Genomic DNA, 14,249 nt, shown 5'->3' with positions numbered 1-14,249 from the left:
CCTACCTACCTACCTACCTACCTACCTATCTATCTATCTATTTATCTATCTATCTATCTATCTATCTATCTATCTATCTATCTATTTATCTCTCTCTCTCTCTCTCTCTCTTCCTATCTCTTTCTCTCTCTATCGAATGTCATAGAATAACAATGCCAGCGTGAGCCGTCCACCAGACTGTTATTGCATCTGGGGGACGTTGATATGATTAATCCCCCACGATGACCTGATCTGACATAGCTGCCTACTTGACTTGTCTCGCGTCTCCTTTGCTCAATGCAACATGCTAATACTTAGTGGACGTTGCCAGTATATTCCATTGTCAGTGTACCATATAGCACCATGCGCTGAATGGCAGATACACTTACAGATCACTGTCACCCTCAAGCCGGCTCGGCCCGGGTTATGTGTTGGAATAGAACGAACGCAATAGCCAGGGCCAGCCTAATCATCCTAGCACCTCCTAGCTAAGACATTTTTCAAGTAAAGACCGTCAGCGATACGGCACTCATTTGTCACTTCATGAGTACCATTTTTCCATCGGCACTGGTACGATTTCCCGACCACCACGCGCTCACAACAACACCTCCTTTGTCAACCCATATACAGTCGATAAATGCACTTTCGTTCTCGAAACTCATCTCCATCATTATCCATTTCCGATATCAGCACCTAATTTCAAATAACTCCTCCTCTCCCCACCCCCCACCTCACACGTTGTGGGGTGGGACAGGAAACTATTTTTCCACATGCACATATCAACACTGCTGCACCCAGTCTTGTCAGTCACCATGTGTCTTGCCCCCAAGATTTCGGTTCAATCTAGATCGAGATCGCTAAGAATTCTCCCAACTGCGACCTTTACCACTGCCTAATTACCTATTTTCGCACGCAACACGTCTTAACACGATTCCCGTTCTGCACGCCTCGCCCGACACTGGACCTTCTCCCATTACAGACACTTGTTGTTGTGTTTCTCAATTAACTCAACGACAGCATCGGCCATTCCAGATAAAAGCCTAGGGAAGAAGAACTCGAACCTACCTAGTCTTCACTGCCGTTAGATGCTTTGCAAGGAACAAATGCGCGACTCCTCATGACAAAGCAGGCGGGGGCCAGTTTTTCGGTACCGTAGTGTCACTGGAATGGCGGGTAGCTGCTGTATTTCGAGTTATGAATGAGCGATGAGTACGGGTCTCAGCCTATAAGCAGAAATGAAGACAGACGTCACGGACGTATTGCCACCGACAAACCACGGCTCCACATGTTTCTCGGCGCACAGCTCGTCTGCCCTTGTCCGTAGACTAGTCAATTCCTTCTTTTGGAGGAGCGTCAGAAGGCGTCATTTACTAACGACGACACTGACAAATGTGGCACACGACGGCCCAGGCGCCCCCGCAACTGACTGATGATTGTACGGCGGACCATTTCGGTCAGCTGCGACTCTGAGCCGACAATGATTCTGTTCTGTGAAATCCGGACCGTTTGCCCTGGCTTAACATAAACCGCTGTCTCCATCACTGCCAAAGGCACTAATTCGTATCTTATAAAATGAAATCATTGGCGCAGCGATTGCAGAGGCTAACAAATACTACTTCAGAATCGATGCAAAGCTTAGTACAGTAAGGTCCTAAAGATGTCGTCACTTGAGATGACAGAGAGTATTTCCAGAGAGCGAATATATATGCATTATACTTCGAGGACTAACACAGAAGCACTTTGAGCTTTCCGCCAAGCGGCGATAACATTTACATATAATAATTTATAACGGGTACAATATCTAATCTAGAGTCGCCATTTTGGTCACTACGCTGCGAGTATAATATAGCTTCGGCATATGAGAAAGCGAACATGGTAGAACAGGTCCTTATCTATCGATGGAAACGCTATGGAAAAATTCATCGCCAACTCTTGTTGTTATTCAGATGGATCAAAAGGGTCTACAGTGCCTATAACGACTAAGCATTCCGCAGAAGCGGCAGTTCTTGTGCGACCCTTATATACAGGTTAGAAAGGTTAGAGTTGACAACTGGCTCTTTATTGTCTAGACTTTCGACAAGCTTTCCCGATGTCGTGATGCCGCTAAAGGTAGAAATTTGGATGTTTCGAGATAGAATTTCTGCCTGGAATTATCGAAGTCCGAATATGAACAGGCAGTGGCTAGAAACTATCCAAATATGCTCTTTGGCCTAAACAAATGTTTATTGTTTTATGGCTTTTCTGCAAAGGTGACGGCGATTGTCAACGATAAAATCCTAAAGCGGTACATTTACCACGATGCAACGCGCAGTGGCACCATCTATAGAGGATCTGCATAAAAATCTATAAATAATGCAAAAAATACAAGTTTCATAATAGCGGCATAGGTTTCATAATAAGAATATAAGGGCACGTTCTGTTTCATTCATTCGAAAGCCTAATACATTAAAAAGGGACAGCTTGAGAAATGTGAAGTGAGCTATAGATATACGAGAGAGCTACATAGTCAAAAGGAGCATCGACGGAAGGGCCATCATCAGTAATAACAGGGAAACCAATCGTCTTAAGTAGAATAGAATGGTTCCCATGTAGCGTCGCTCTGCTCGTACGTACAGTTGAGCTTGTATGAGGAGTGACGCTAGAGGGCGTCTTAGTTAAGACGACTGTCATACAGGAACAGGGTGGAGGAAATGTGAGCCATTGTTGAGCCCTCATAAACTAGCCGTACGTATTTACTAGCTTAGAAAAGCTGTCACATTGTACGTGCATAACGTCTACATAACGACCGGATGTCTATTCTATAAGCTAGGACAGTGTCACGAAATTCATGTAAGCTCCGAAACAATGACCTTATTATGATATTTCAATTGCGAGCTTATATAACTGTAAGATATAAATCAAACATACTAGAGCTAATAAACGATCGTGTGTGAAAAATGTTTCCAGCTATGTGACCTAGCATTTTTATTTTTAATTCGTACGAATGTTTTTTCCTTACTACCGTCTCTATTAGCTAGCACGCGGAGAACGAGGTGGCGCTCATTTTTCCGGGTTCAGCGTTTTTGTAAACGTTTACGTGTCCTTCTTTTTTTTTTTTTATTTTTTTTTAAACGAATGTACATACACTCAGGTGTTTAAATAATGTCCTCTGAATAGGAGCGAACACGCTGACCGAATTTTGCGTCATAGCATCGAAAATTAATCAAAGTTGTTTTCTTGTGCCATCCCCATAAATTATTGATATTTTAAGATATCCATTTGGTAGCTTTCCGTGAAGCGAACGGCGCAACGTCAATTGTTCTTTTTAACTATCATCGTTTTTAGCCGACGCTTTAAGAGGTGGCGTCTGTAAAAGCGGCTCACTCATTTATTCCGCATTGCCTCACTTTTCCTTGTATCTGGAACAGTCTTTCGTCATCTTTTTCGTCAACTTGAGATTTAATTCACTAGCCAATCGTACTGCGTGGCCAGTTCTTCCAGGAATTGTCATCCTTCAAAAAGGTAAGCAATTATAATATGTAACTGTTCCGATCGGTCTCGTTCTCCTTGTATATTTATTATACTGACGATTTGAACAAGCATCTGCTAATGTTAAGAGCTGTGACATTTGTTGTTGCTGTTATTGTTGGTTAAGCCTAATTTGCTGGACCTGGTAGTGCTAAATTTGTCGTTGTTGTTGTGGATCGATTGAAGGGGCTATCGTTGTCGGCGCACTGTCATAAGTGAAAGGGGTAAGTGGTTGAAATCGGTTGGAATGACTCGTTGGATTTGGCGCCCCACCATTGAGACACTTCGGCATTTCGAGCTCGTTGTCGTCAAAGTACCACACAGTTAAAGCGAAGCGAATACGTTCGGACGGAAGCACCTGGCAGATTTGGGTAAAAGCAGGAACGCATCAAAAACGGAACAAAAAGATCTTAGAAAAAGGAGGCTCGTACCAGAGAAGAGATGCAGTCGAATTTGATGTACACCTCTATTATAGGTGTACAATGTAACCAGTCACTTTCTCCACCATGAACGGGAGCTATGGAACTACATAGCATCGCCGTTATGTTAAGTGCTATATATGGGAACGAAAGTAAAGGTACAATGTATAGATCCGTTCAATCTTAGATAATACACTATTTGTGTGAATGGAAGGGTCCATTGCAGCTAAGAAGTTCATATTTAGAATAGTACTGTGACAAACCTCATGCGGATTTCGTCTGTCTGACCAAAACATCACAAGTCTATCGAGATTAGGTTCGACGCTGGCAACATGGGTTCGATCAGTTTCTGGGTATATCCGCAGAACGCCTCCATCTCGTTGTGCATTCCACCCCTAATGGATAAAATAGAGCCCGCATTTATTTGAGATTTGTATTTTTCTTGGCAATAAATAGTTAGAACTATAGTTTTATCTTCATCCGAAACAGGAGACTCGTTTGTATATGCAACATACACGAATAGACTGTGACCGTCTGACTCGATAGGATCTAATCGAACGACTAGTTAAATAGGCATAGACTTTCTAAACAGCAATGACGACTATTATGGCCATAATGTGCTACGCTGTGAGATTGACTTGGCGAAAACGAGCGACCAAATACAAACCTTATTTATGTAGTAAATGCAGGTTATCCTACGTCCGTCGAAATTTGGATTGTCCACATGCTTGTAATACCTGTGTAAAAATGCATCTTGTTTGTAATAAAAATTTCAACTGTACCAATAAAAGTTGTGATAAGGTTGATGGTAAATCTTTATAAAATATCGTTCGTAATACGTAATACGTTCGTAATAATCTCTCGTAATATAAGCAATTAGTGACGCGTCATACTTACGCGTAGTTTCCTTATGATGCAGTACATAGGTACGTTACGAGAGAACGAAATGCGGTTTTCTAGCATTCAAATTTGCGAATTCTGATTACAGGCTACCGCTATGTAGTAGAGCAAGCGAGGTGGCATCTGTAGATAACATGACCATATTCCATTGCCTAATTATAGTTTTGACATGCATCCTGCCCCTCGTGTTGTGCATTTGTACTAACAGCTTCTATCCCGAACAGGATATCGTTGTCTTTGCCACCAAATTGTAAAATCTATTTTACACAGTCCTGTATAATCCAGGCGTCAGGTTCGTTGATGCTATCACCAGACATATGTGTGTGTATATACATATACATGGGAAACGGTTGCAGGGGAAAAAATCAAGAACTTAGCTATCATTTTGGAAAACGTAGAATTTTTGCCAAAGATGATATAAATGAAGATGTTCATCATGAGCAATAACCGATTTCATTTTTGACTTCAAAAGTTAGCAATGGGTAACGTCGTCTGTATGACAAAGATTCGAAACGTACGAGCGTCTGTCTCGCTTACGAATATTTTTAAGTAAGCAGCTTTGTTTAGTCCCTTCAACGCCAAAATCAGGTGACAGAAACCGAGAGCCTAAACGAAGTTCGATAGAATTCTTTAAGAAACTACAAGTTACTCGCTACCAGAATATTCACCTAGTTCCACCTCCTGGGTAGCAGGCCAACATCGCTTTTGTTCGCTGTGTGATTCGATATTGGCCGAACTCACCGGTCGACTCTCCTTGATACCTACACCGGGCGACGACTGAATCCAACGATCTACGAATACGTCAACAGAAAAAGTTGTAGAGAAATAGAAAACGCAAGAACTAGCCACAGTTAGTCATCACCTGTTGAATATCAACAGGCCGTGCCAAGCTTATCTTTCACAATCGATATCTGCAGGCGACCCAGATCACCGACAGTGACTTCGGGTCATTTATAAGCTACATAAGACATAAATGGTGTTACGAAGTGAGCTACTCAGTCTTAATCGACAGATTGGAGGATATGTGTGTGGATTGCTGGTTGCTAGAGGAATCCACTAGAAATATTTTGTCGAACAAAATATTTCTAGTGGATTCTTCAAAAAAGAGAGCAGCAAAAAGCTTGCATCTAAACTGCTTTCAGGCCTGCTTTTTAATCTTATATTTCAATTTTTTTAAAATCAAATTCATCTTGTCAACCAAACTATTAATTATGACACTTCCGCTGTTGTTCCACTTATTCGTTACCTGATTAAAAATCGAATGCTCGAACAATACGTTTCGCTTCCATCTAACCAGGCGATATGGTCACCACGAACAAGAACTCCTTCGTTGCCAGCCGCATTAACAACTTGTCCTTGCTAGAAGTTCACCAAGAACATATTGGTATAGAACACCGATATGAAAAAAACGCTGTTTCCGTTGATTCTTTAATAGTCAAATAATGTGCAGTCTGAGGCATTATGATTTGGCTAGCGTCACCGATTCCATCGCAAGCTTACGCAGAAATCCACCGCCTGAGTGCGCCCACAAGCCTGTCACTTAAAGCACCAGCTGCCGAAAATCATCGCAGTACGTCGGTTCAATGATTTATTCAGAATAATGATACTATATTTACGTATGATCAATATCGAACCAAAATCATTCACCACTATGTTCCAGTAGGAGTGCCTAAGGGTCCCACCTGTACCCAGCAATCAATACAGAGTGACAACTGATGGCCTAGCATTTTTTTTCCACGGGTTTACGCTCGCGAACCTTCCTCTCCGAATAGACGTGGCGGCGTGGGTGTATTTTGTTACCATTTTACGAAACTGACTCATGACACGATATGTACTAATATAATACAAACTGGTGTACGGACAAGCTTCTTGTCTTAATGTCGCCACGGGTTTACCAACTGGTCGTATGTTTCTAGGTAATGCTGCCCGAACGGGAGCGTCAAAATTGGAAAAGTTCCGTTAATGATTCACTGACTGCTGTACAACCATGGCGCAATCACTTCAGACAAATGGCCTTCTACTAATACCAGCCATTTTCTGTATTGTGTCATATTATGGCAGCCATAGTAAACAGGAAGTTCGATACTTTGTAGCAGTTCATTCTTATTTAATAAGCGGCTGCGTGAATATATCAGCGAATATATATATCATAATTGTCGTTGCTCTCGCATAATACAAATCATCGCAGGCAAGCGCGCACATGAATATAGATTGCAATTGAAAATGCTAAAATCAACCGGACGACGACCTAACTGCCCCACTCACGTGAAATAGGTCCTTTTGCTGGTACAGCTGTACAGTCTCTTCATAGATTTCATTGGCTCTCACTGGTCCAAGAAAATTGTTCACGACACATACTCCAAAACGATTCATGTCAGTAATAACCTGTAAAACCGCATTAAGTTTCACATGCAATCTAGGCTGTCATATCTTGTTTGCGAAGGTAGGGGTAATCGCCATTGTACCTCCCCATTATTTTTCTGCATCGTTTCGGTTCAATTAACATGAGTTTAACACATATATATGTATATGTAGTAATCTGCAGTATTCGACACACCCACCTACCTGCTTCTTAACATTCTCGAGCCAATCAATTCCGGGTTGCGTAATCGGGTTGTGTATCTGATGCTGTTGAAATAGTTGTTGACCTTGAAGTTGACTTTGTTGCTGTTGGTCCAGATGCTGTTGCTGTTGCTGTTGCTGTGGGAAGTCGAACGAGTCAATCCATTCGTTTTGGCTTGAGCAGAGCTCGTCAACAAGGGACTGCAACTCTGCGTCACCCACGAACGGTTCGGTGACATTTTGGGCTTGTTGTGACGCTGCTTGTGACTGGATGCCGTGTGGTGGCGATATCTCGCTGGGCGTTTCTTCCGGAGGAGTAAGTGGGCTGTGAGGTACGGATTTCTGTACCACGATGAAATAGGTAAAAACGCTGTCATTAGTCGTATGTTCATTGAGACAACAAAGGCGAGATAAAGAAATATTTATTCCTTGAAGTAGTATGTATTTTACATAGTTGTTAATAATAATATAAATAATAGTAACAACGAATTACTCAAAGCCATGCACAATAGATCAATAAAATAGTAGTACTATTATTATCGTAACATGATAGTGTTGTTGACAAGGGTCAAAAAATAACTTTTTTAACTTGTTTTGATAGCTAAATTACTTAAGTTTCCGTACATTGTAATACACGGAAAGGTCGCGAAGTGAAATAATCCTTAACGTTTTCATAAACAAATTCGATAATGTATGAACAAACCTGTTGTTGTGGGTCCGGCTGCTGTTGTTGATAAGATCTGCAAACATGCTTATGGGCAGCCCAATGAGTGACCTGATGTTCCTTACAACAGTACCTAAAATCAAAAACGTTTCTTACAGATACCATCTTCTGGATATCTGAACGAGACAACTCCTTTACATATCTTGAACTCTGTTTAATTTTTTTGAAATATAGTTATATCAATTTATATCAATCGTCGACAAAACGGACAATCGATTTGTGCAAAATCTCCTCATTCCATCTAATCAAACTTACTGGACATTAACTTTCCCACTGTAAAGCTTACGGTTTCTGCAGACTGAGTTCAAAACCGCATGCAAATAAGTATTTTTTAGGACAATTCTATTATACGGTAATTGAATTACTTAAGCGGATTGAATGCCTACGAAAGCTTTCCTTTAAATGGAAACCTTTGAAGCATCCCAGTTGAGAATGATATTGACACGGAATATGTCTCCGTCTTATCTATTTCGTAGGCGTTATCATTACACTGACGACACAACTACTAACCTACATTCATTTCAAAAGAGTCTCGGTTTGTACAATAAAGTTCATTTTTATTTGATGGTGAAGTTGTACAACACTAAACTGTTTTGACACAGGTTTGCAAATTTCGAACGCTTTTTTACTAGCAGTAATGAAACCAAGTGGCTAATTTCTGTCATCGGTAGCCACGTTAAGCAGTCGGAGTATAGAAGGACACCATCGCCCCCACATTAGCGATATAGACAGATATGTACTCCAGATAAAAAAAAGATTAAGTGATATGATTGAAGAGTCGGAGTGTCGGCTGTGCCAGCCGTTCAAGCTGCTCTGTGATAGAGGCTCCTTGTCAGGTCGAACTTGATTAGCCGCGAATTGTAAGACAGCCTTACTATGGATCCTGAACACTCACTTCACGATTTTGTTCACAGCGTTTTATGCATTAAGATAATGACAACTTGATTTAACAATTCAGTTCTATAATAGAAACATTTGGTACGTCAATCTGTTACATCTCAACGTCAGTCTTGTACCACTGGCAAAGGGATCCGCTTGGCTCGACTTCCTCTCCACTTGCCATGCGTGAATACAAACGTCACACAGGCGCGCATTTTTGAAATTCAATACATCCGGTAGGAACAAAGCAGAATGATGTTTTGTAGCATATAATAACTACCGTATTTCTACGGCTTTAGGGATCGATTTCACTGATTGCCGAAAATACTATAGTTGACCAACAGAATAATCGTGAAAATGGAATAACATGAACTGTAGCATTGAGCTGGGTAACAGCATTATAATGGTAACTACTAGAGCCTATTTTGGATACGTTATGAACGGATAGATAATAATAACAATGATCATACTATACAACGTATTATAATCTAGTCGAGAGATGCTAGCTATCATGTTATTCCTACCCGCCTCGAAACCCTGAAAAAAATTCTGCCCGCTGTTTAGATATTGAACCTAATCCTTCCCCATTATTGGAACTGGAATATTTTCAACACGGTTAAGCAGTGCGGAACCTAGTCGTTCTCTTCTGTGATACATGCAGCTACTATCGTAGTTAATGACCCACCTCCACCAAAAACCACATGGTTTTCATTATGAAGTTATATAAATATCCCATTAGTCTTTGCATTTGCTCACCAATTTCTAATATAACATATAGAACAATAAAGAGCAACACACTACTTTTTTTTTTTTGTTTTTTTTTTCACTTATTACCATGAAAAACAGATGCGTAAGTAAGCGGAATCGCACATAAATCTTGAGTCAAATCGAGAGCAAGCACAAGCCGTTGGTATCCATTTAATGTATATCACTATTTTTGGATAGAGATTCAGCCATTTCAACAAATCAAAGGTTGTTCAATGTAACTTAAGCGAAAATGATGGAAAATGAATGTCTTGGAGCACAATCAACTAATTCTATACCGATAAAATTTAACTACCAATATATGGTGTTAGCCATACATTCCAATAAATAATGCCGGATTTGCGGGCTGCTCTAAGAGTTGATTTACTATCAATGATTTTTTGCTAAGTAGCTATTTCGAATTCTGTTTTTTTTTCAATTTGTTTTTGATTTTTTTACGGTTGTTGAACTCGGTGCTCTAAATTTCATCAAGAGATTAAAATTCTTATGCGGCATTATTAATATTTTCATATAAATCTATTAAAATTAATCTAGATAAATGATGTGTATCTAAAGCAGCTAGATCATCTGACCAGGCGGGTTCCACGCATACAGTCATATTTCTTGTCAAATTGAACTAGTTTTTCTATGCTAAAATGCCTTTTAACTATTAGGTTTTGAGTGCTCTCTTTTCTCGTTACCTTTATGCTGTCTGTTTACTTCTATAAATCATTTAAAACTGATCTTTTATTGCTCCTCTTGTATCCATTACTGCTCAATAAGCAGAATGTTATGTTGAGTTCAGGCTTCAGAGGTACAAGTTGGAAGCAGAAGGTTAGAAGAAATACATCTTCGACACTCGATTTCGTTTACTGCGAAAACCAAATACCTGCTGACATATTGCATACAACAGATACGCTGCAAGTCTATAACTGGAAAAAAAAATACTCAAAACTGGTTTGTACAATGATCAACAAGAATCCGTCTATGGCCCAATTGCATCCACTGAATGAGCCTAAATAGGCGAGAAAAAAATCATCTTTCTTAAATAAAGAATGTGAGGGCCGCCCCGCAAGAGCTTGGTAAAAGAATTTTTCAACCTATTGTTTTCTCCCGACTTTGTTTTGATCTTCTTCGATCTTTAAATGATTTATTCTACATTTAATAGCGAAGAGGGTTCCAGGGCTTGGTTGGACGAGTTTTCCAACATCAAACTTCAGCATTTCTGCCGAGAATGAAAGATCTATTATTTGATAGATGGGAAAAGGTCATGAAGACTGCTAGTTAATAAAATCCATTAAGGTGCTGCGTTTTTTTTATAAAGTTAAAATATAGGCAAAATACTTATGTTTCAACTTGATACTTGTCGATTGTTGTGTTCTGGTCTACTTCGTAAGATAACTTCTCGACTATTACAGAAAATATCAAAGTGGACGCTCAGTAATGGTGGCGAACATGACAGGGCGTTTTGAAAGGTGCCTTAGTAATGTTAGGCGCTTTTTGATACATGCAATATCTCGTTGTTCAACATTCCATTCTAAACGTCCACGATAGGACTAGAGGCCTAGTCACGAATCGGCTCCGATAATATAAGACCTTGGGATTTTTTTAGCACTGATAAATAATAAAATACCCGCCTTTCTTTTGGCAACTTCTAAACTCTCGAACTATTTCTATAACTATAATTTTCTGAATACGGGAAACCTTTAAATTGGTTTAGTTCAGTAAATATTATCTTTCCTATCAGCGTCCGAACTATTGAACGGTGCAAAATATAGTTGAACTTTGCAGAACGTTTAAGATGAGTCTTGTAATAGCAATGGGTAACCTAATCAGGAGGAAACGAAACTCCTCGATAAGCTATCGCTAACTGGCCACAAGACAGGCTGATTTATTTATGCCAAGGCTATTTGTTCTTACGTACAAGGGTCCATGTGGGAATCTAAATCAAAAGGTCACTAACGAAATGCATCTCACCCGAGTGATAATTTAATTCGACATTTTTTTAATCGACGGTGTAACTCAGCAAACATGTATTATGACTATTAATCGCGCTTTCTACTGAACTGTGCCTTCCACTAAATGTTCTCCACTCAGTATTCAAACTTATATATCTCTAAAACATAAACCCTAAATACCCTTTAATCTGAGTTGTTTTGAATTGAAAATCACACATTCGCTCGCCCGTTGAAACGCTCATTTGCAGTTATTGATAACCAAATGTCCCGCATAATTCCTTGATTGGATTGTTTTGTTACGGATCTGTCTACTTCGAGAATACTAAACAAGCTGGCGAACTAATAACTATTTGGGACCTGCATCGTTTAGTCATGTTATTGCTTTCGTTAAGAGAGTTGACTTTATTTTATTAGGGTCGTTTTTAGTCGAAAATCGGCAAATGTCTATCGATTCTATCGATCGATACCTGGACTGAAAATCACAAGGATATAGCCAAACGACAGTTTTAGAGTTTTTGTATCGTTTTGATCACACGGACGCACGACATCATCTCTCGGACAACAAAACAAAAACACAGGGGTAGCAGCTACGAGCCATTGTCAAACAATCCTCGTTTATTATCACTTCGCTATCTCATTTTGGAACTGTCAACAGCATGTTATATTAGATGCTAGGCATTCACGTTTTGTTCGAATTGTAAACTTCCATTGCAACTGTATTATGACCCAGCAAACTATATTCACACTCTAGAACGGTGTATCAATACGTTTCTCACCCACGTCCATACCCTAGACCTCCCTACGCGCGGCCAGCAGTAGCGAGACGACGCTCGATGGATGGACGACGTGACCAGCAAGAATTGGTTGAGTACGGTTCAAGTCGAGCTGATTCTATCGATCTGTCTGATATAGGAAGACCCATGACAGCTACTCACCACGCATTTTTACAGGCGGCACACCGCTTCAAGTTCTGCTGATGGCCACAAAGGTGACAGTACTGAGGCGTCTTAGACCGTTGCTGTTCTAGCCTGGTTTCACCTTTCGAGGACATCACCTTCCGAACTTGCGCCATATATGGAACGACGAACTGAGTAATACCCAGAACACAGGTCCAAAAACACACACATACAAGCACACACACAACGCAGTTATCCGCAACCAATTCACGAAAACTCAGCTGGTTTTCGTTGCTCGATCAGACTGCACTGTTATGATATTTCTTTTACTATAAACACCGCACGAAACTATTACGAGAAGCCATTGTTGGCAGCAACTAAAATGCTTCGTAGTATCTATACAACACGAACAGTGGAGACAGAAGTAGCAGCTGTGAAAGTATTCGTCAACATTAGATCCCGCCAACTACGATGCCTCTCCCCCACGAAAGGCTTCCACTCGTTACCGATCCGATGTCGTACTAAACGGAGTGTGACTGCATTCAATCGTCATTTATTGTTACAAAAAATCTATACATATCTCCGGGGTTCTGCTTCGTTTATCTCCGTATGGGTTTCCCGCCGCTGCTGCTACTGCTGCTGCTGCTGCTGCTGCTGCTGCCGCCGCCGCCGCCGCCGCCGCCGCGCGCGAACTCTCAAGTGAAGTACACGTCGACACGTTCACCATCGACTGGGGACTGCAGAACACTTCACTATAGGCTCAATACCCGATCAGACTATCGACGCAATCAGCAAATCAATAATGCACTTAATCAAACAGGCCAAACACACAGAAGTAAAGCAAATCCCACTGCGCACTGACCGATTGCTGTTAGCTGGCCATCAAACCAGACTGCGATCGCGGCTATGCTGTACGTAGCGTGACGACTACTGCCAAGTGTTTTCTCTCTGTTCTGCGTCGCTAGACAGGGTCGCTGTTAGTGCAGCAACGCAGCAATGAGCCCGTACCAGCAGCAGCAACAGCAGCAGGTCGCTTCAGTTGCGGCAGGAGTAACAGGGACAGCTTTAGTCGTAGCAGCAGCAGCAGCACAGGAACACCGAGTCTAACAGCTGTTTACGTTCGGCAGGCGGGCAGACGAGGAGGTCGACGACACACACAAAGCACTCATCGTCGCGCCAGGTGAAGGGCGGCAGCCGTCGCCGACGATGGTAGCGCCGCCTGGTGAACGTCCTAGTTCTATCGGTACCTGTAACCTAATACGGAAACTAAAAAAAATGTGGATAGGCAGGAGGCGAAAAAATGCTAAGATAGAGAGTGGGATTACAAAGACTTTAAGAAATAAGGCAGAACTCTCTCGAAGAAAAATCATATGTATGTATATATATTAATACAAGTCTTGTTTAGAAAGTTAACTTTATGGCACTTCTCTAGGTTCTTTTGAGCTATGCTGGGATACGTTTTGCAAAAAAAATCGGATAAATATATGGGAGCGACCACGTGCACATTTATCGCGGAATTTAAATAGACCTTCCAATAGAAACAAAATCGAAATTAATCCCCGAGAATAAAAACAAACATCTTTAAGGTCGACTCTTTCGTGGACGTCGAACAGCATGTTGTTACTTATGTGTATTATCATAAAAAGGAAATAACTTCAAATAGGATTTGATGTACTTTAGC

The 14,249-nt window shown here is 40.9% G+C and overlaps 1 protein-coding gene across 2 annotated transcripts; it reads right to left on the bottom strand.

The window, feature by feature from the left end:
• Positions 1–2,905: 2,905 nt before the first annotated feature.
• LOC111252991 (egl nine homolog 1-like) lies at positions 2,906–13,703 on the bottom strand. 2 transcript variants are annotated; one of them, XM_022811740.2, is made up of 9 exons: positions 12,608–13,703; positions 8,071–8,164; positions 7,371–7,709; positions 7,071–7,190; positions 6,052–6,164; positions 5,474–5,596; positions 4,573–4,642; positions 4,169–4,300; positions 2,906–3,844 (listed from the first exon to the last, which is right to left on the bottom strand). In XM_022811740.2, the coding sequence occupies exons 1-9, from the start codon at positions 12,742–12,744 to the stop codon at positions 3,638–3,640; spliced, it is 1,335 nt and encodes a 444-aa protein (XP_022667475.1). In that variant the 5' UTR covers positions 12,745–13,703; the 3' UTR covers positions 2,906–3,637. The 2 variants fall into 2 exon arrangements, with proteins under 2 accessions (XP_022667475.1, XP_022667476.1); XM_022811741.2 differs by lacking the exon at positions 12,608–13,703 and adding an exon at positions 8,606–9,160.
• Positions 13,704–14,249: the final 546 nt, after the last annotated feature.

This window comes from Varroa destructor, unplaced genomic scaffold (genome assembly GCF_002443255.2).
Source record: "Varroa destructor unplaced genomic scaffold, Vdes_3.0 BEIS01000006.1, whole genome shotgun sequence".
Classification (NCBI taxonomy): domain Eukaryota; kingdom Metazoa; phylum Arthropoda; class Arachnida; order Mesostigmata; family Varroidae; genus Varroa; species Varroa destructor.
The sequence above is the reverse complement of the archived record's forward strand: the minus strand, read 5'-3'. Positions and strand labels throughout refer to the sequence as shown.